The sequence below is a fragment of the Theropithecus gelada genome, chromosome 1 (genome assembly GCF_003255815.1).
Source record: "Theropithecus gelada isolate Dixy chromosome 1, Tgel_1.0, whole genome shotgun sequence".
Classification (NCBI taxonomy): Eukaryota; Metazoa; Chordata; class Mammalia; order Primates; family Cercopithecidae; genus Theropithecus; species Theropithecus gelada.
The window spans coordinates 16,436,623-16,459,134 of record NC_037668.1 but is presented as its reverse complement, the minus strand read 5'-3'; the positions used below and the strand labels follow the sequence as shown (position 1 = coordinate 16,459,134).

The 22,512-nt window shown below is 44.8% G+C and overlaps 1 protein-coding gene across 1 annotated transcript in view; it reads right to left on the bottom strand.

The window, feature by feature from the left end:
- GABPB2 (GA binding protein transcription factor subunit beta 2) overlaps positions 1-22,512 on the bottom strand; it is a 75,431-nt gene that overhangs the window by 24,593 nt on the left and 28,326 nt on the right. Inside the window, exons 7-8 of the mRNA XM_025375952.1 lie at positions 10,466-10,579; positions 6,427-6,612 (exon numbers count right to left, since the gene is read on the bottom strand). Of these exons, the coding sequence (XP_025231737.1) occupies positions 6,427-6,612; positions 10,466-10,579 (300 nt within the window). The remainder of the gene's footprint in view (positions 1-6,426; positions 6,613-10,465; positions 10,580-22,512) is intronic.

Sequence of the window (22,512 nt, the reverse complement as noted above, 5' to 3'; positions counted from 1 at the left end):
CTATCCTTCCCACCTCACACCCTTCACTGCTTTTTCCAGGTCCCTTCCCACTTCCTTCCAGGGCCTCCATTGGCTCCTAGAAGGGCTCCCCACTTTGCTTCCTACACTCTACTGTCCCCTTCTTGAGAAGGGATTGGGATCTGGGCCTGAAATGGGGCTTCTGTCTTGTCCTCAGTGAAGGCTCCCACAAGGACCTGATGACCTCACTGTACAGGCTCCCATACGTACCCCATCCCCCATACTGACCTCTTTCCGTTTTGAGTAATAAATGTCTGAGTCTGATAAAATGCACATTTATTATCAGAAGACCTAAGGGTCAGGTCACCTCCCAGGAAATAATACTCTCAATCTCCCACCCTTACACAGGAATCCTTCAGGGAGGTTCCCTGGGAGGCTGGGCTGGGGCAAATGGAGAAACAGGTTTTTCAGGTCTTCATCCTCCCTTCCAGTGTCTCCAGGTGGCACACAACAACTCATATCCCAAATTTAGGCCACACCTCTGATGTATTGCCAAGAAGAAGGTGCAGCCTGGCTTGAGGGCTCTCCAGAAAGGATAGGAGAGGCACATGGGAATGGGGCCCGAGACCCTGTTTCTTCAGTTTCTCTCAGGTTAGAGTCAGAGGCCTCACCTGGCCTGGTTAGTAAGTAGGGCACCAAGCAGTTTTTACCTATCACACTTTTTACATTTCTTTTCTCAATTCAAAATAGTCCTATTGGGAGCCAAGTTGCAAATGGGAGAAAGGGGAGCAAACCCAGACTCAGGCTCGCAAAACCCTGGCAACCCCACTCAGTGAATCTCATTGCTAAGGAAGATTCAACCTAGCAACAGGATCCAGGAGCCACAGAAGGCAGAGAAGCCATCGTCCTTTGGGGTTTAGTTGGTTAAGGAGTGCACCACTGTAATTAAGCCCGCTGTTGCTTGGTAACCCCAAAACTAGAACCTGGATGCCCCATATTACCCTTTAAGTCCTCCCATCAACCAAAGATAGATGCAGTTTTCCAGTCAGCTGTAGAGTGGTGCATAGATTTTAATGACTCACAGAAGGATGCCTGTCTTCTCACATTAAATGTTCGGATGTCCCTTGTTCCCTTGCTCCCTTGCTCCTTTCTCTACTCCTACTCCCACTACCCGCTCCACAGTCCTGGTAAGAGACAGGTCAGGGTGGTAGCTGCTGCAGCCAAAATGCATGCAGGGGCCACGTGGCTTGCCACGGCGCTGTTGCACAGGTCTCCCAGGTAGCAGTCCCTGTGGGCTGGATAAGTCACGTCTCCCACCGACTCTGTCTCCACTTGATTGCAATGACGGGCTGCGACGCAGGCTGGATGTTGGTGAATCAAGGTCACTGGGGCTGAGAGAGAGAATGAAACTGGGGTGTTGGACTCCTGGCTTCAGGACTTGCCTTCTGGGGCAGAGCAGATGTGATTTCAAGGAGCCCAAAGGGATTTTCAGCCCCCTCAAAAAACACCTCCCTGAAACCAAGTGATCAAAGTTAATGCATTGACATTGTAAACTCCTGATGTGATGCAGTGAGAAGGACGCAACGTCACTTCTGCAGTATTCTTGCTTAAAATGCATAACCTCAATCTCATCATGGCAAATATCAGATAAATATAAATTGAGGGACATTTTTTTTTTTTTTTTTTTTGAGACAGAGTCTCGCTCTGTCGCCCAGGTTGGAGTGCAGTGACAGGATCTCAGCTCACTGCAAGCTCCGCCTCCCGGGTTTACGCCATTCTCCTGCCTCAGCCTCCCGAGTAGCTGGGACTACAGGCACCCGCCACCTCACCCGGCTAGTTTTTTGTATTTTTTAGTAGAGACGGGGTTTCACCGTGTAGGCCAGGATGGTCTCGATCTCCTGACCTCATGATCCGCCCGTCTCGGCCTCCCAAAGTGCTGGGATTACAGGCTTGAGCCACTGTGCCCGGCCTGTATTTCTTTATAAACTCATCAATTGATGGCAGTGGAAAGCAGCTTAGATATATGTTGAGTAGAAAAGGAAGTTTAGTCTGGGATTTAAATTTTTCTGCAGATAACTCACAAAATCTGTTTTCCTTCTTTGGACCTTAAGCATATTTGTAAAAAGTAGTGTAGGCTAAGCACAGTAGCTCATGCCTGTAATCCTAGAACTTTAGGAAGCCAAGGTAGAAGGATTGCTTGAGCCCAGGAGTTTGAGGCCAGGCTGGGTAACATAGGAAGACCTTGTCTCTATGAAAAAGTAAAAAATTAGCTGGCTGTGGTGGCTTGCACCTGTGGTCCCAGCTACTTGGGATGATGAGATGGGAGGACTGCTTGAGCCTAGGAGGTTGAGGCTGCAGGGAGCTGAGATTGCACCTCTAAATAAATAAATAAATAAATTTAAAAAATAAAAATAAAAAAGTAGTATAGTTTATTTAGGTTAAACTTCAATTCTCTTTTTCTCCAAAACAACTCAGTTTTCATTTAGTTAGTTCCATTATAAGCAGAGTCTCTCACCTACCCAATGAGCCCTAAAAACTTAAAATGATAACTATGTTCACAAAAATATCAGCAATGCATAAATTAGAATTTATGATACCAAAGTTTGGATTATAATAAGTTTAATTCTTATCTTCCCATACTTCCTGATCCATCAGTTCAAATAATTAAAAAATTATAAATCCCAGAATGGGCAACATAGTAAGACCCAGTCTGTACAAAAAATTAAAAAGGCCAGGCATGGTGGCTCACACCTGTAATCCCAGCACTTTGGGAGGCCAAGGCAGGCAGATCACTTGAGTTCAGGAATTCGTGACCAGCCTGGCCAACATGGAGAAACTCTGTCTCTACAAAAAAAAAACCAAAAAACCCAAAAAAATTAGCCGGGCATGGTGGCCATGACTGTAATCCCAGCTACTCTGGTGGCTGAGGCAGAAGAATCACTTGAACCCGGAAGGTAGAGATTGCAGTGAGCTGAGATCACACCACTGCACTCCAGCCTGGGTGACAGACTGAGTCCCTGTCTAAAAATAAAAATATAATATAAGGCCGGGCGCGGTGGCTCAAGCCTGTAATCCCAGCACTTTGGGAGGCCGAGGCGGGCGGATCACGAGGTCAGGAGATCGAGACCATCCTGGCTAACATGGTGAAACCCCGTCTCTACTAAAAATACGAAAAAAACTAGCCGGGCGTGGTGGCGGGCGCCTGTAGTCCCAGCTACTCGGAGGCTGAGGCAGGAGAATGGCCTGAACCTGGGAGGCGGAGCTTGCAGTGAGCCGAGATCGCGCCACTGTACTCCAGCCTGGGTGACACAGCGCGAGACTCCGTCTCAACAAAAAAAAAAAAAAAAAAATATATATATATATATATATAATATAATTAGCCAGGCGTGGTGGTGCATGCCTGTAGTCCCAGCTACTTGGGAGGCTGAGGTGAGAGGGTTGCTTGGGAAGTCGAGGCTGCAGTGAGCCATAATCATGCCACTGCACTCTAGCCTGGGCAACAAAGGGAGATCCTATCTCAAAAACAAACAAACAAACAAATAAAAACTATAGGCCGGGCTTGGTGGCTTACGCTTGTAATTCCAGCACTTTGGGAGGCTGAGGCGGGTGGATCATGAGGTCAGGAGTTCAATAACAGGCTGACCAACGTGGTGAAACCTGTCTCTGCTAAAAATACAAAAAAATTAGCCGGGTGTGGTGGCACATGCCTGTAATCCCAGCTACTCAGGAGGCTGAGGCAGGAGAATTGCTTGAACCCAGCAGTTGGAGGTTGCAGTGAGCCGAGATTGTGCCACTGCACTCCAGCCTGGGTGACAGAGTGAGATTCTGTCTCAAAAAAAAAAAAAAAAAATTACAAATCCCCACAATCATTTAAGCCAAGTCAAAATTTCAGCGACATTAAGAAAGGAAATTATACCAGTACCCTTCTTTTCAACCTCCAATATACATTTTTATTTTTTAGAGACAATGTTTTGCTCTGTTGCTCAGACTGGAGTGCAGTGGCATGATTATGCCCAGGCTGGAGTGCAGTGGCATGATCATGGTAGCATACTGCAACCTTGAACTCCTGGGCTCAAGTGATCCTCCTGCCAAAACCTCCTGAGTAGTTGGGACTATAAGGACGTGCCATCAACCAGGCTATTTTTTTTTTTTAATTGTGTAGAGATGGGGGGTCTTGCTATGTTGCCCCAGCTGATCTGGAACTCTTGGCCTCAAGCAATCCTCTTGCCTTGGTCTCCCAAAGTGCTAGGATTACAGGATTACATGTATCAGCCATTGTGCCTGACCAACCTCCGGTATTTTTAAGGTATGGAGTTGTAATGATGGGCTTCCTCTTTTCAAAAAATTTTAATTATGTCTTTTTTGAATAACTGATACATTAAATGATTAAAAACATCAAGGATATAAAAGCGTATACATTGAAAAGCCTCCCACTCATCCTTAGTACCCAGCTGCCCTCCTTGGAAGCAACTAATGTTATGCCTAAGTATACTAATATATAGCCTCAGTCTGAATATAGCTGGGCATGGTGGCGTGGAACTGTAGCCCCAGCTACTCAGGAGGCTGAGGCAGGAGGATATCTTGAGCCCAAGAGGTTGAGGCTGCAGTGACCCATGATTGCACCACTGCACACAAGCCTGGGTGACAGAACAAGACCCAGTTACACACACACAAAAGAAAAAAGAACTGTTTAACCAAAAGGTACATCTTGACTGAGTGTGATGGCTCATGTCTATAATCCTAGCACTTTGGGAGGCTGAGGTGGAAGGATCACTTGAGGTCTGGAGTTCAAGACCAGCCTGGCTAACATGGTGAAACCCTGTCTCTATTAAAAATACACAAAAAGTAACTGGACGTGGTGGCGTGCGCCTATAGTCCCAGCTACTCAGGAGGCTGAGGCACAAGAATTGCTTGAACCAGGGAGGTGGAGGTTGCAGTGAGCCAAGATCCTACCACTGCACTCCAGTCTGGGCAACAGAGAGGGACTCCATCTCAAACAAACAAGCAAACAAAAAACCCAAAGGTACATCTTTATGTACATCTTTAGTATCTACAGATACTACCAATATCCTTTTTAGAGGATCCATTAATTTGCACTCTTACAAATGATTTATAAGAGTGCTTGTTTCCCTACACCTTTAACAACATAGTGTTATAATGGTATCTCAGTACAGTATTTATTTGCACTTCTCTTGTTATGAATGAAGTAGGTTGGATATATTTTCTCTTTCTTTCTTTCTTTTTTTTAAGACGGAGACTCACACTGTTATCCAGGCTGGTGTGCAGTGGCACAATCACGGCTCACTACAGCCTCAACCTACTGGGCTCAAGTGATCCTCCCACTTCAGCCTCCTGAGTAGCTGGAACTACAGGTGTGTGCCACCATGCTCGGTTAATTTTTGTATTTTTAGTAGAGATGGGGTTTTGCTATTTTGGCCAGGCTGGTCTTGAACTCCTGATCTCAAGTGATCCTCTTGCCTCAGCCTCCCAAAGTGCTGGGATTACAGCCGTGATCTGCCTCACCCGGCTATTTTCATATTTTTAAGAGCCATCAGTACATTTTTTTCTGTGGACTACTGGTTCATATTATTATTATTATTATTATTATTATTTTTAGACGGAGTCTTGCTCTGTCACCCAGGCTGGAGTGCAGTGGCATGATCTCAGCTCACTGCAAGCTTCGCCTCCTGGGTTCACGCCATTCTCCCGCCTCAGGCTCTCGAGTAGCTGGGACTACAGGCGTCCGCCGTCACACACGGCTAATTTTTTTTTTATTTTTATTTTTTATTTTATTTTATTTTTTTTTTTTTTTGAGACGGAGTCTCGCTCTGTCGCCCAGGCTGGAGTGCAGTGGCCGGATCTCAGCTCACTGCAAGCCCCGCCTCCCGAGTTCACGCCATTCTCCTGCCTCAGCCTCCCAAGTAGCTGGAAGTACAGGCGCCCGCCACCTCGCCCGGCTAATTTTTTTTGTATTTTAGTAGAGACGGGGTTTCACCGTGTTCGCCAGGATGGTCTCGATCTCCTGAACTCGTGATCCACCCGTCTCGGCCTCCCAAAGTGCTGGGATTACAGGCTTGAGCCACCGCGCCCGGCCTATTTTTTTTTTGTATTTTTTAGTAGAGACGGTGTTTCACCATGTTAGCCAGGATGGTCTCGATCTCCTGACCTCACGATCCGCCTGTCTCGGCCTCCCAAAGTGCTGGGGTTACAGGCGTGAGCCACCACGCCCGGTCTACTTGTTATATTTTCCACCAGATCAACTGTTTTTTACTACAGATTTTATACATATTAGGCAATTAGCTTTTGCCAATCTGGTTCTGTTTCTTTTTCTGTTTCAGAGCTTCTTTGCCCCAACTTGCATCTGGCAATCTCCCACTTCCACTATTTGTTTTAATGCCTCATGTTTAGGTGAGTATGAAGTATCTAAAATATCTTTTAATAAACAATTGTCTACAAGAGATAACTCACCTTGCTGTCCATCTTGCATAGTTACAATAAATGGCTGGCCAATGCCTCCAGTAGGGATTGAAGTTTGGATATTACCCAGAGGGACTCCATCAGTTACTATGGTGATGACCCTCTGGCCTCCACTCCCCATTACTTGCTGGATTGATGAGTCAACGGAATTTCCCTCTATAATTTCCTCTGAATTGGCTAGAGATGACAAAAGCAAATTTAAAATTTCAGCTTTTTAAAAAAAATAGGAGTATAGCAATTTCAACCTCCTTGAACCTGACAACATTCAGGGAGAGGGAAATTTCTTTTTTTTTTTTGAGACGGAGTCCTCGCTCTGTCGCCCAGGCTGGAGTGCAGTGGCGCGATCTTGGCTCATCGCAAGCTCCGCTTCCTGGGTTCAAGCGATTCTCCTGCCTTAGCCTCCCGAGTAGCTGGGACTACAGGTGCCCACCATCACGCCAGGCTAATTTTTGTATTTTTAGTAGAGACGGGGTTTCATCATGTTGGCCAGGCTGGTCTCGATCTCCTGACCTCAAGTGATCCGCTCGCCTCTGCCTCCCAAAGTGCTGGGGTTACAGGCGTGAGCCGCCGCGCCTGGCCGAAAAATTTCAAAAAAAAAAAATAAAAAAATGTGAGATTCAACAGTTTGCAAAAGGTTTTGTGAACAATGCATGCTAAGTCAGAGGAGAAAAGAAAATAGAGAATGCATTAGAACAGTATTTTATAAAATGTGTTCATTGAGGTATTAATAACTTTCACTAAAGATGGGTTCTATGTATAAACACGTTTTCAAAATTCTGGTTTAAATATGCTTAAACTTTTTTGTTTTGTAGGAGTATCAGAGACTTCAATAGGCTAATAAACATTGTGATTCTCCAGCAGGGTGTGATTCTCCAACAGGGTATAAGATACTCTGTTTCGGCTGGGCATGGTGGCTCATGCCTATAATCCCAGCACTTTGGGAGGCCAAGATGGGCGAATCACTTGAGGCCAGGAGTTAAGAGACAAGCCTGGCCAACATGGCAAAACCCTGTCTCTACTAAAAGTACAAAAATTAGTCAAAAATTAGTCAGGTATGGTGGCATGCGCCTGTAGTCCCACCTACTTTGGAGGCTGAGGCACGAGAATCTCTTGAGCCTGGGAGGTGGAGGTTGCAGTGAGCCGAGATGGAGCCACTGCACTCCAGCCTGGGCAACAGAGTGAGACTCTGTCTCAAAAAACAAACAAAAAAACCAGATATGCTGTTTCCCCAACATATTTGATATTGGAACCCTTTTTTTTTTTCAGGAAGTATCTTGAAAGTCTAAAATGGCTGGGCATGGTGATTCATGCCTGTAATCCCAGCACTTTGGGAGGCCGAGGTGGGCAGATCACCTGAGGTCAGGGGTTCGAGACCAGCCTGGCCAACATGGTGAAACCCTATCTCTACTAAAAATACAAAAATTAGCTGGGCATGGTGGTAGGCACCTGTAATCCCAGTTACTTGGGAGGCTGAGGCAGGAGAATTGCTTGAACCTGGGAGGTGGAGGTTGCAGTGAGCCGAGATACTGAGATAGTGCCATTGCACTCCAGCCGGGGTGACAAGAGCAAGATTCCATCTCAAAAAAAAAAAAAAAAAAAAAGTCTAAAATAACCATAAATCAGAGTAAATGGGATATTTAATAGTGAATTAACAGAATAATACGTGAAGTAGTCAAAATATTGAAGTCTGATAGACAAAAATGTTAGGTGGCTTTTCTCATCTGATACCAAGAATAATAGCTGGCTGGGTATGGTGGCTCATGCCCATAATCCCAGCACTTTGGGAGGCCAAGGCAGGAGGATTGCTTGAGGCTGGGAGTTGAAGACCAGCCTGAGCAGTGAGACCACCTCCCGCCAAATTTGAAAAATTAACTGAGCGTGGTGGCATGCACCACTCAGGAGGCTGACGTGGGAGGATCACTTGAACCTAGAAGTTCAAGCTGCAGTGAACTCTGATTGTGCCACTGCACTCTAGCCTGGGTGACAGAATAACAGAATAAGATCCTGTCTCTATCAAAAGAAACCCCAAACTTTTATATATATATGTGTGTGTGTGTGTGTGTGTGTGTGTGTGTGTGTATATATATATATATATAAAAATAGCCAACACTTATGTGCCAGGTACCATTCTATGAGTGTTACGTGTATTATGCTGAATCGAGATTTTCAGTTTGATTAGTCAATATCCCAATAAACTAAGCACTATTAGAGGAAACAATTCCTACCACTATGGAATTTCTCTATCTAAAGCATCACAGAGGGCCGGGCGCGGTGGCTCAAGCCTGTAATCCCAGGACTTTGGGAGGCCGAGATGGGCGGATCACGAGGTCAGGAGATCGAGACTATCCTGGCTAACACGGTGAAACCCCGTCTCTACTAAAAAATACAAAAAATTAGCCGGGCGAGGTGGCGGGCGCCTGTAGTCCCAGCTACTCGGGAGGCTGAGGCAGGAGAATGGCGTGAACCTGGGAGGCGGAGCTTGCAGTGAGCTGAGATCCGGCCACTGCACTCCAGCCTGGGCGACAGAGCGAGACTCCGTCTCAAAAAAAAAAAAAGCGTCACAGGGCCAGGGGCGGTGGCTCACACCTGTAATCCCAGCACTTTGGGAGGCCGAGGTGGGCAGATCACCGAGGTCAGTAGTTTGAGACCAGCCTGGCCAACATGGCAAAACCCCATCTCTACAAAAAATACACAAATTAGCTGAGCGTGGTCGTGAGCACCTGTAATCCCAGCTACTTGGGAGGCTGAGGCAGGAGAATTGCTTGAACCCTGGAGGCAGAGATTGCAGTAAGCCGAGATCATGCCACTGCACCCCAGCCTGGGTGACAGAATGAGACTCTGTCAAAGAAAGAAAAGAAAGAAAAGAAAAGGAAGAAAGAAGAAGGAAGGAAGGAAGGAAGGAGGGAAGGAAGGAAAGAAGGAAGGAGAAGAAAAGAAAGAGTGAGTCACAGATAGAACTTTGCAGTAATAAGTGGGGTATCAACCATCCATATGAAACACATCTAGGTAGTTCAATGGAAACAAAGGATTCCCACCTCTTAGAAACAAAGAACAGTTAAATATTAAAATTGAAAAGTCCTGGATAGATAACCTAATCCAAGTATCATGCCAAAGATGAGAAAACTAGAACCTGGAGAAGTGATTTATCCAAGATCAAAGAGCAAACCAAAAGAATAGCAAGGACAAGTTTAATACATTGCTTTTCCCTTTGCTATGTTGTTCCCTCATATAAATCTGAGTAGAGATCTTTATGATTATACCCATTCAGAAAAATAGGATTGGAATTGGAAGAATGTTCTTACCACCCAAATGTCATGGCAGAAAGAAATCAGAACATTCTGCTTTCATATATGATGGAGCAGATGGCCAGAGGGTTCTAGAAAGATTTCTAAATGTCTACTGAGCCCTACCTGTGACTATATGCCCCTACCTATACGAAGCCTTAAGTCTTCCCCTGACAGACCACTAGCTCTTGCTAAATGACTTGAAAACTATTTTGTTTTAAATATCAGAAAGGCAATACATACCCTATATTTGCCGAACTCCTTTGGAAATGCCAAAATAACATCTCCAATGAAAATAAAAGCAAGCCATGAAGTGCAAAGGATATGACAATGAAAAAGGTACCAGTCTCATGTATTTTGATACTTTAATATAAGATATCTGGGCTGCTATTTTGAATCATTCTATGATAGCATCAGTCAAAACATAACATAGAGTATCTCCAAAAAAATCTGCTAATATGAGAATAGACATTTCAATGTGAAGTAACTAGAGTCAGGGAAAACAAACTTCAAACTGTAAAAACACAAAGGAATAATTTAGTCATTCTCTCATATTATTCAGCTGTCTGATTATATCACCTGGCAATTTTTCTTTCTGATGTTCAATGATGCTACATCCCTTTTCCTTAGCTGCCTCTAATTAAATGCAATTCTTTAATAATATTTCATGCAAATTAAATCTGCTGGAGACTTAAAAACAAAACAAAAAAAGTGGTGATTCACCTAGCAGCATATCCCTTACCTACCTGTGGCTCTGTGTGAGTTGGAGAAGGGGACAGATGCCTCAGCAAGAGCTGCAAGGGTAGCCAGCACTGAGGTGGTAGAATTTGAAAACTGTACTGTTGAGGTATGGGGGTCACCTATTTCAGTAAGAAAGACAAATGAAGTCTAATGTATAGGAAAACTTGAGGCAAATTTAAAACAGCTTATTAAATCAAAACCTCAGCTCTTCACTCTAATATCCTCCATCTTGTTCTCTAACTCAAACTGATATAAGTCAATTATATCAGTGTTAAAATTCTTTTAAGGTTTAAAAAGTTTTTCCTTTAAAGTGGATTAAATTAGTATACTTGCAGGGCTGGGCATGCTTCACGCCTGTAATCCTAGCACTTTGGGAGGCCGAGGCAGGTGGATCACGAGGTCAGGAGATCGAGACCATCCTGGCTAACACAGTGAAACTCCGTCTCTACTAAAAATACAAAACATTAGCTGGGCGTGGTGGTGGGCGCCTGCAGTCCCAGCCACTCGGGAGGCTGAGGCAGGAGAATGGCATGAAACTGGGAGGCGGAGCTTGCAGTGAGCTGAGATTGCACCACTGCACTCCAGCCTGGGCGACAGAGTGAGACTCCTTCTCCAAAAAAAAAAAAAAAAAAAAATCGTATACTTGGTACAGGGCCACTACATTCCCTTCATTTAATCATTCTCTTGGCACTGCCAGTGCTGAGCATTAGTAGCTAACAGACCAAGAGTGCTACCTACTTCCTTTTTTTTTTTTTTTTTTTTTTTTTTTTTTTTTTTTGTGAGTGGGGTTTTTGCTCGGTAGCCCGGGCTGGAGTGCAGTGGCCCGATCTCAGCTCACTGCAAGCTCCGCCTCCCGGGTTTACGCCATTCTCCTGCCTCAGCCTCCCAAGTAGCTGGGACTACAGGCGCCCGCCACCTCGCCCGGCTAGTTTTTTGTATTTTTAGTAGAGACGGGGTTTCACGGTGTTAGCCAGGATGGTCTCGATCTCCTGACCTCGTGATCCGCCCGTCTCGGCCTCCCAAAGTGCTGGGATTACAGGCTTGAGCCACTGCGCCCGGCCGAGTGCTACCTACTTCCTAAGCTGGCTGGGCAGAGCTCTCCTTGGCAGCAGGCAGGAAGTGTAAAATGCATACCTCACCCCAAGCTCAGCAGTGATAAGGGAATAGTCCCCTTCTGGGCTTTACCCAATCATACTACCTCTTTTCATCAGCTAGAGAGATGTGAAGAATAGGATTCACCTCCAGTACAAGAATAGTTAAAAACTATTTCATGGCCAGACGTGGCGGCTCACGCCTGTAATCCTAGCACTTTGGGAGGCCGAAACGGGTGGATCACTTGAGGTCAGGAGTTTGAGACCAGCCTGGCCAACAAGGTGAAACCCTGTCTCTACTAAAACTACAAAAATTAGCTGGGCGTGGTGGTGTGCACCCGTAATCCCAGCTACTTGGGAGGCTGAGGCAAGAGAATCACTTGAACTTGGGAGGGGGAGATTGCAGTGAGCCGAGATCACACCACTGCACTTCAGCTTGGGCGACAGAGCAAGAGTCTATCTCAATAAATAAATAAATAAAAATAAAGTTTCATATATTGAATGTCAAAGGGTAGTACAATAGAGTAATGCTAAAAACACTAAATGCTAAAAATACTTTAGTTATGTCAAGATATACTTTTATTTTTTATTTATTTATTTTTTGAGATGGAGTCTCACTCTGTCTCCCAGGCTGGAGTGCAGTGGCAGTCTCTGCTCATTGCCACCTCCGACTCCTGGATTCAAGCGCTTCTCCTATCTCAGCCTCCTGAGAAGCTAGGATTACAGGTGTGCACCACCACGCTCAGCTAATTTTTGTACTTTTAGTAGAGACAGGATCTCACCATGTTGCTGGTCTTGAACTCCTGACTTCAGGTGATCTGCCTGCCTCAGCCTCCCAAAGTGCTGGGATTACAGGTATGAGCCACTGTGTCTGGCCAAGATGTACTTTCAGAAAGACTTTGTTCATAACCTTCTCTTACATCTGTGTGCTATTCTCATAGCTAAGTTGTAAGAGGGAAGCGCACTAGATCTGGCAACAGACATGCCTAACTTTATGAACCAAAAGTATTACTCTAACTGTGGATATTTCCTTGTTGGGGAAAAAAAGGTATTACTTAACAGTATTATAAAATGAATTATATTTCCCTATTTCTTTCCCTATAATTTCAGAGATACGTATTGTGCCAGTTACAAATGTATTGCCTCTCAGTTCCAAATCTACCCTTCTTTGTCCTGCCTGGTGATGCTGGGGCTGGACCCTATAAACATTTCTTGTCAGCTGGCATGACATTAAGCTTTGTTAGTATAGAAGAAGTGACTGCACCCTCTATTGGCTATTCCTGTATTCTTTTTTTTTTTTTTTTTTGAGACGGAGTTTTGTTCTTGTTGCCCAGACTAGAGTGCAATGGCACGATCTCAGCTCACTGCACCTTCTGCCTCCTGGGTTCAAGCCATTCTCCTGCCTCAGCCTCCCAAGTAGCTGGGACTACAGATGCGTGCCACCATGCCCAGCTAATATTTGTATTTTTAGTAAGACGGGGTTTCACCATGTTAGCCAGGCTGGTCTGGAACTCCTGACCTCAAGTGATCTGCCCACCTCGGCCTCCCAAAGTGCTGGGATTACAGGCGTGAGCCAGCACACCAAGCAATATATTTTCTTTTTTTTTTTTTTTTGAGACGGAGTCTTGCTCTGTCACCCAGGCTGGAGTGCAGTGGCCAGATCTCAGCTCACTGCAAGCTCCTCCTCTCAGGTTCACGCCATTCTCCTGCCTCAGCCTCCCGAGTAGCTGGGACTACAGGCACCCACCACTTCGCCCGGCTAGTTTTTTGTATTTTTTAGTAGAGACGGGGTTTCACCGTGTTAGCCAGGATGGTCTTGATCTCCTGACCTCGAGATCCGCCGGTCTCGGCCTCCCAAAGTGCTGGGATTACAGGCTTGAGCCACCGCGCCCGGCTATATTTTCTTTTTAAACGTACTCTTAATTTTTTTTTTTTTTCAAGACAAAGTCTGGCATTATTGCCCAGGCTGGAGTGCAGTGATACAATCTTGGCTCACTGCAACCTCTGCCTCTCAGGCCCAAGCTGTCCTCCCACCTCAGCCTCCAAGTAGCTGGGACTATAGTCGTGCATCACCATGCCTGGCTAATTTTTTTTTTTTTTTTTTTTGTATTTTTTGTACAGACCAGCTTTCACCATGCTGCCCAGGCTGCTCTTGAACTCGTGAGTTCAAGCTATCTGCCTGCCTCAGCCTCCCAAAGTGCTGGGATTATAGGCATGAGCCACCGTGCCCAGCCTACTCTTAATTTTTAAGTTTTCCCGTTACCTATGCTTAAATATTCTTTCCAGTTTTTCTTCTTTCAAGAAGTCAGGGCCAGCTGCAGTGGCTCATGCCTATAATCCCAGCACTTTGGGAGGCCGAGGCGGGCAGATCACCTGAGGTCTTTGAGACCAGCCTGGTCAACATGGTTAAACCCTGTCTCTACTACAAAATGCAAAAAAAAATAGCTGGGCGTGGTGGCGCACACCTGTAGTCCCAGCTACTCAGGAGGCTGAGGCGGAGAAGTGCTTGAACCCAGGAGGCAGAGGTTGCAGTGAGCTGAGATTGTGCTACTGCACTCCAGCTTGGGTGACAGAGTGAGACTCTGTCTAAAAAAAACAAAACAAAACAAAACAAAACAAAAGTCAGTTATCAGGCCAGGCAGGGTGGCTCACAACTGTAGTCCCCGCACTTTGGGAGACCGAGGTAGGAGAATTGCTTGAGCCCAGTACTTTGAGACCAGCCTGGGCAACACAGCAACACCTCATCTCTATTATTGTTATTTTTTGAATTAAAAGAAAAAAAGAAATTAGTTATCTGCAAAATACTTAAGGAAACTCCTATTTAACATTGTTGTTTTTTTTTTTCTTTTTCTTTTTATTATAGTTTAAGTTCTAGGGTACATGTGCACAATGTGCAGTTTTGTTACATAGATATACATGTGCCATGTGGGTGTGCTGCACCCATTAACTCATCATTTACAATAGGTATTTCTCTTAATGCCATCCCTCCTCCCTCCCCCAAACCCACGACAGGCCCCAGTGTGGGATGTTCCCTGCCCTGTGGCCAAGTCTTCTTATTTAACATTCTTTAAAGAAAATCCTTCCACAGAGCAGAGGATCCTTTCTGATGTGATTTGGTAATCTAACTGGTTTATACATTTAAACTTCAGCAGATTTTCCTTAAAAAGATAAATTACTTGCATAGTAAGTAATTCATCTTCAAGCTGTAAACCATTTTTTTTTTTTCAAGATAGTCTCACTCTGTCACCCAGGCCGGAGTGCAGTAGCGCGATCTCAGCTCACTGCAACTTCCGCCTCTCAGATTCAAGCGATTCTCCTGCCTCAACCTCCTGAGTAACTGGGATTACAGGCTCCTGCCACCATGCTCGGCTAATTTTTTTGTATTTTCAATAGAGACAGGGTTGCGTCACACTGGCCGGGCTGATCTCGAACTCCTGACCTTAAGTGATCCACCTGCCTCAGCCTCCCAAAGTGTTGGGATTACAGGAGTGAGTCACCGTGCCGGGCTTAGAAACCATTTTCTTTTGTTATTTTAAGATTTTGTTTTATTTTGTTTTGTTATTTTCTTTTGTTATTTTTATTATTTAAGTCTCGCTCTATCACCCAGGCTGAAGTGCAATGGCGTGATCTTGGCTCACTGCAAACTTCGCCTCCCGGGTACAAGCAGTTCACTGCCTCAGCCTCCCCAGTAGCTGGGGACTACAAGTGTGTGCCACCATGCCTGGTTAATTTTTGTATTTTTAGTAGAGACTGAGTTTCACCATCTTGGCCAGGCTGGTCTTGAACTCCTGACCTCATGATCCGCCCACCTCAGCTTCCCAAAGTGCTGGGATGACAGACATGAGCCACCACGCCCGGCCCAGAAACTATTTTAATTAAAGCTTTAGGATGATTACTATGGGAGTGGGGATGGGGATGGAGGTAGTGAGGATATCCCAATGTTATTTTTTTTCTTTCCCTCTACACATACTCAGTGGAACAATTTTATCCTAATGCTCTCATAAAATACCCAGGGAACCAAATGGTCTGAGTAGTATACCATGCTTGACCTCCAGAAGTACCCTATGTGTATCAAATGACTCTATACTACAGCCTATTCTCAAATTTTCCTTCTTTTTTTTTTTTTTTTTTTTTTTTTTTTGAGACGGAGTCTTGCTCTGTCACCCAGGCTGGAGTGCAGTGGCCGGATCTCAGCTCACTGCAAGCTCCTCCTCTCGGGTTCACGCCATTCTCCTGCCTCAGCCTCCTGAGTAGCTGGGACTACAGGCATCCGCCACTTTGCCCGGCTAGTTTTTTGTATTTTTTAGTAGAGACGGGGTTTCACCGTGTTAGCCAGGATGGTCTCAATCTCCTGACCTCATGATCCGCCCGTCTCGGCCTCCCAAAGTGCTGGGATTACAGGCTTGAGCCACCGCGCCCGGCCCAAATTTTCCTTCTTAGCCTATTCCCAAATTTTCCTTCGTAGTTCATGCTTTTCTCATCACTCAACTTTTCATACCAAATACTGATATAAGAACTCACAGGCCAGGCGCGGTGGCTCACGCCTGTAATCCCAGCACTTTGGGAGGCCAAAGTGGGCAGATCACGAGGTCAGGAGTTCGAGACCAGCCTGGCTAACATGGTGAAACCCCGTCTCTACTAAAAATACAAAAAATGAGCTGGCAGTGGTGGCAGGTGCCTGTAGTCGCAGCTACTCCGGAGGCTGAGGCAGGAGAATGGTGTGAACCCGGGAGGTGGAGCTTACAGTGAGCCAAGATGGCGCCACTGCACTCCAGCCTGGGCAACAGAGCAAGACTCCATCTCAACAAAAAAAAAAAAAAAAAAAAGACCTCACAAATCCTCCTCTAAAATGAAACAAAGGACAAGCAATTTTTGTTTGTTTGTTTTTGAGATGGAGTTTACTCTTGTTACCCAGGCTGGAGTGCAATGATGCAATCTCGGCTCACCGCAACCTCCACCTCCCAGGTTCAAGCAATTCTCCTGCCTCAGCCTCCCTTAGTAGGTGGGATTACAGGCATGAGCCACCACACCTGGCTAATTTTGTATTTTTAGTAGAGACAGGGTTTCTCCACATTGGTCAGGCTGGTCTTGAACTTCTGACCTCAGGTGATCCACCACGTGAGCCATCACAGCCGCCACAATTAAAAAAAAAAAAATTTTTTTTTAGAAAAGGCTGCTTTTATTTTATCACAGAAAAAAAAAATTACAAAGCTCTTATAATTAAAAGTTCAAGTAGGCCAAGCATCAGATAGGCCACCCAGCTAATGGTAGATTGGTAAATACCTAGGTAGAACTGCTTCATGAGAAAAGCATTATATCTTCTTCTTTTTTTTTTTTTTTTTTTTTTGAGACAGAGTCTTGCTCTGTCACCTAGGCTGGAGTGCAGTGGCTCAATCTTGGCTTACTGCAATCTCTGCCTCCGGGGATCAAGCGATTCTCCTGCCTCAGCCTCCTGAGTAGTGGGGATTACAGGTGCCCGCCAGCACGCCCGGCTAATTTTTGTATTTTTAGTAGAGATGGGGTTTCTCCATGTTAGCCAGGCTGCTCTTGAACTTCTGACCTCAGGTGATCCATCCGCCTCGGCCACCCAAAGTACTGGGACTGCGACTGCAGGTGTGAGCCACCAGGCCCAGCCGCATTATATCTTCTTTAGCACATGATGATTCCAATCTAAGGGTGCTCTTCCTTTTACTCAAACAGAACAACTCACCCAATTACACCTCAATAGCAAAATTAAGAAAGAACACTTATGAAAAATCAGGTTTAGGGCTGGGCTCAGTGGCTCACGCCTGTAATCCCAGCACTTTGGGAGGCCAAGGTTGGCGGATCACCTGAGGTTAGGGGTTTGAGACAGGCCTGGGCAACATGGTGAAACTCCATCTCTAATAAAAATTCAAAAAAATTACCCAGGCATGGTGGCATGTGCCTGTAGTCCCAGGTACTCGGGAGGCTAACGCACAAGAATTGTTTGAACCTGGGCAGCCGCAGTTGCAGTAAGCTGAGATCACACCACTGCACTCCATCCTGAATGACAGAGCAAGACTCCGTCTCAATTGAAAAAAAAAAAAAATCAGGTAGAGTATTCTGACATATACAGTTGAAACTGAAAACCAATAGTGCAAATTGTTTCCTTAGACTTATTCTAGTGAATTATAGGAAAATAAAGTACTTCATTGTTCAAAAATCTTTTTTTTTCTTTCTTTCTTTTTTTTTTTTTTTTGAGGCAGAGTCTCGCTCTGTCATCAGGCTGGAGCACAGTGGCGTATCTCAGCTCACTGCAACCTCCGTCTCCTGGTTCAAGCAATTCTCCTGCCTCAGTAGTCCCAAGTAGGTGGGTCTACAGGCACATGCCACCACGCCCAGCTAATTTTTGTATTGAGACAGGGTTTCATCATGTTGGCCAGGATGGTCTCGATCTCTTGACCTTGCGATCTGCCTGCCTCAGCCTCCCAAAGTGCTGGGATTACAGGTGTGAGCCAGTGCGCCTGGACTTTTTTTTTTTTTTTTTTTTTGAGATGGAGTTTTGCTCTTGTTGCCCAGGCTGGAGTGTGATGGCATGATCTTGGCTCACTGCAACCCCCATCTCCTGGGTTCAAGCGATTCTCCTGCCTCAGCCTCCTGAGTAGCTGGGATTATAGGATGTGCCACCACACCCTGCTAATTCTGTATTTTTTAGTGGAGATGGGGTTTCTCCATGTTAGTAGGCTGGTCTTGAACTCCTGACTTCAGGTGATCCCAACTTCAGCTGATTTTTTTAAAGGATTTTTTAAAAAAGATTTATATAGAGATATACGTACGTATTACATATTTATGTATTTTATATATTTATATAAAGAATTAACTGAAAGTATCATAGGATTATCATTTTAGTAGGTGGCATGCCCCATCACGCCTGGCTAATTTTTGTATTCTTAGTAGAGATAGGGTTTCACCATGTTGCCCAGGCTGGTCTCGAACTCCTGAGCTCAGGCAATCCGCCCACCTAGGCCTCCTAGAGTGCTAGGATTACAGCCGTGAGCCACCGCGCCCAGGCTTTAGTAGGTATTTTTGATAGCAAACTCTGGATTGCAGTTTGTTTTCAAATTTTCCATTCATGGCCAGGCATGATGGGTCATGCCTGTGATCCTAGCACTTTGGGAAGCCAAGGCAGAACAATTGCTTGAGTCCAGGAATTCAAGACAAGCCTGCGCAACATGACGAAACCGTCTCTTAGCGAGGCATGGTGGTACAAGCCTATAGTCCCAGCTACTTGGGAGGCTGAGGCAGGAGGATCACTTGAGTCTGGGAGGTAGAGGTTACAGTGAGCCAAGATCATGCCAGTGCGCTGCAGCCTGGGGGACAGAGTGAGACTCTGTCTAAAAAAAACCAAAAATTTCTATTTATTACTAAGGATATCAGTCATCATCAGTGCCACCACCAAACTGCAGGGATTTGGGAAGGCAGAGTAATTTAAACATTAATCAGGATAAAGGTATAAAGATGAATTTCCTGTTTCTGCACAATCATGAGATGCATTCCAAATTAAATATAAATAGGTCGGGTGTGGTGGCTCATGCTTGTAATCCCAGCACTTTGGGACGCCAAGGTGGGGTGGATTGCTTGATGTCAGGAGTTCAAGACCAGCCTGGCCAGCACAACCCTCCTAAATCCTGATCTAAAGAGTTTACTTATATAAACTTCTGAATAAGTAACAAGCGTTTCACTGATATGCCTTTTTCTTTCCAAAATCAACAGCATCCATGCACATTTTACTTCATTTAATATTGGGTTTTATGTTGAGGAGAAGGAAGCAATTAAGATTTTTTAACGCTGGGCGTGGTGGCTCACACCTGTAATCCCAGCACTTTGGGAGGTAGAGGCAGGCGAATCGTTTGAACCCAGGAGGCGGTGGTTGCAGTGAGCGGAGATCAGGCCATTGCACTCCATTGTGCAATGGCGCAATCTTGGCTCACTGCGACCTCCGCCTCCCGGGTTCAAGCAATTCGCCTGCCTCAGCTTCCCGAGTAGCTGGGAGCAACAGCAAGACTCCATCTCAGAAAGAAAGAAAAAAAAAAAAAAAAAAAAGCTGGGCATGGGCCTGTAATCCCAGCTACTCAGGAGGCTGAGGCACGAGAATCGCTTGAACCCTGCAAGTGGAGGTTGGAGGTTGCAGTGAGCCGAGGCTGAGCCACTGCACTCCAGTCCGGGTGACAGAGTGAGACTCTGTCTCAAACAAAAACAAAAAAATATTTTTAAAAATCTAAATCTAAAAAACAAAATCTTAAAAAAAGTCTAAGGCTTTAAAATTTATTTTTATTTGGGGCAGCCTGCATTCTATACACTAGAATGAAAGCTCCTTCAATTATTAAAAGTATTATTGGATGATGGGAAACAAGAAGCCCACTTGCCACTTCAGAAAAGAATAGCCTTTAAAGCAGTTGACTAACACTTATAAGACCTGAATTTGTCTTATAAATGTTCTCCTTTCCTTTATCTGCACCAATTAAGCATTGGGTAGACTAATCAGCTAAAGAGGGATAGCTAGGTAGACTGCTTTATAAGATGATATTGGGGCAGTCAGCTCTATTATATGATAGTTTAGGAATTTCAATTTGCAGTTATCCACATAAAGAGGAAAGAAAGTCGAGTAGGTCTGCCAAAAGCTACATGATAAACATGATATTGGCACATGGGAATCAAAGCAAAGAATCTCTATCCAAAATATGCTTTGCTTATCATTCCAGATCTGCGTCTGGAGAATTTCAGTAGTTAGACTAAAGACCAACTCAACTGGGTGCAGTGGTTCACGCCTGTAATCCCAGCACTTTGGGTGGCTGAGGCGGGTGGTTCACAAGGTCAGGAGTTTGAGACCAGCCTGGCCAATATGGTGAAATCCCATCTCTACTACAAATATAAAAATTAGCTGGGTGTGGTGGTAGGCGCCTGTAGTCCCAGCTACTCGGGAGGCTAAGGCAGGAGAATCGCCTGAACCCAGGAGGCGGAGGTTGTAGTGAGCCGAGACTGGGCTACTGCACTCCAGCCTGGGCGACAGAGTGAGACTGCGTCTCAAAAAAAAAAAAAAAAGTTGTTTTAATCAGTGTGACTGAACCAATATGAATCCAAAAGATCGTGAATGTTCTGATTACATGTATATATAAATTTAATGTAAAGTTTTTGTATCATCCAGCTGAATGCAAAATTATTTTAAATAACTGTTGATAGCCTATACAATGAAGATCACTATTGCCCCCTGGTGGGCATGTTGGGGTCAAACTTTGCTAAGAAATTATGTTTTCATTTAATAGCTATTATTGAAACCCTAGTATAAAATGGACCTTCAAATACAAATTCTCAAACTCTCACAACAACCTCATAAAGTAGGTATTATTATATCCCAGTTTTACTGATAAGTAAACAAGGCACAGAAAAGTATGAAGTTTTCCTAGGGTCAAGCAGCTAGTCAACCAATAATTATTTCAGCACAATTCTGATTCCAAAATTCCCCGTATATCACATATTGTTTCTTCTCTTTTACCACACTACCTCTCAATATCAATAGCTTAGTCAAGATCTTTCCTTTGCCATTATAGAAACTTAACTAAGGATACTGTTATTTCAAATAAAAGAAACAGAAAAAGAAACCAATAGTCAATTGGAAAATTTATTTAAATGAGGACACAAGTTATTTCATTGTAAAACAAATATCTGTAAAAGGAGATGCTGACTGAAAGGCCAGGGGTGGTGGCTCATGCCTGTAATCCCAGCACTTTGGAAGGCTGAGGTGGGTAGATCACGAGGTCAGGAGATCGAGACTATCCTGGCTAACACAGTGAAACCCCGTCTCTAGTAAAAATACAAAAATTAGCCGGGCGTGGTGGCACGCGCCTGTAGGACCAGCTACCTAGGAGGCTGAGGCAGGAGAATCACTTGAACCCGAGAGGCAGAGGTTGAAGTGAGCCAAGATCATGCCACTGCACTCCAGCCTGGGAAACAGAGCTAGACTCCAACTTGGAGAAAAAAAAAAAAGGAGATGCTGAGAATAAACTCATTCATTCTTATTTAGATAGATGGTTTTGTTGAAAACATACAGGTTTCTTTTTTTTTTTTTTTTTTTTTTTTAGATGAAGTTTCACTCTCATTGCCCAGGCTGGAGCGCAATGGCACCATCTTGGCTCACCGCAACCTCCTCCTCCCCAGGTTCAAGCGATTCTCCTGCCTCAGCCTCCCAAGTAGCTGGGATTACAGGCACCCGCCACCACATCCAGCTAATTTTTGTATATTTAGTAGAGATGGGCTTCCATCATGTTGACCAGGATGGTCTTAAACTTCTGACCTCAGGTGATCCACCCGCCTTGGCCTCCCAAAGTGCTGGGACTACAGGCAAGAGGCAGCACGCCGAGTTAAAAACATACAGGTTTCAAAAGATCAACACCAAGTAGTTTTCTCTGCTATTTTCTTTTTATATATGCACTCAAGAACAAATCCAGACTCTTATACTTTATTCAGATAATCACATTTACCTCTTTAATATCAGTACTCCAAAAGCCACTTATGTTTATTCTGCTTTGTTACTGCTTTAAACTATTACTGTTTATTTCCCTTATCAATATCATGTCGAGGCACCTTCATATTTTCATTTTTGGTCTAGGCATAACCCTTCAATAGATTAATCTGTAGAATATTTTCCTTTTTTCTAGAGACAGGGTCTTGCTGTGTCACCCAGGCCGGAGTGCAGTGGCACAATCATAACTCACAGTAAGTCCAACTCCTGAGCTCACGAGATCCTCCCATGTCAGCCTCCTGAGTAGCTGGGACTACAGGTATGCATCATCATGCCCACCTAATTTATTTTTAGTAGAGGATGGGGTCTCTCTATGTTGCCTAGACCAGGGTAGCCTCAAGCAATCTTCCCACCTTGGCCTCCCAAAGCATTGGGATTACAGATATGAGCCACTGTGCCCAAGCCAGAATATCCTACTTTT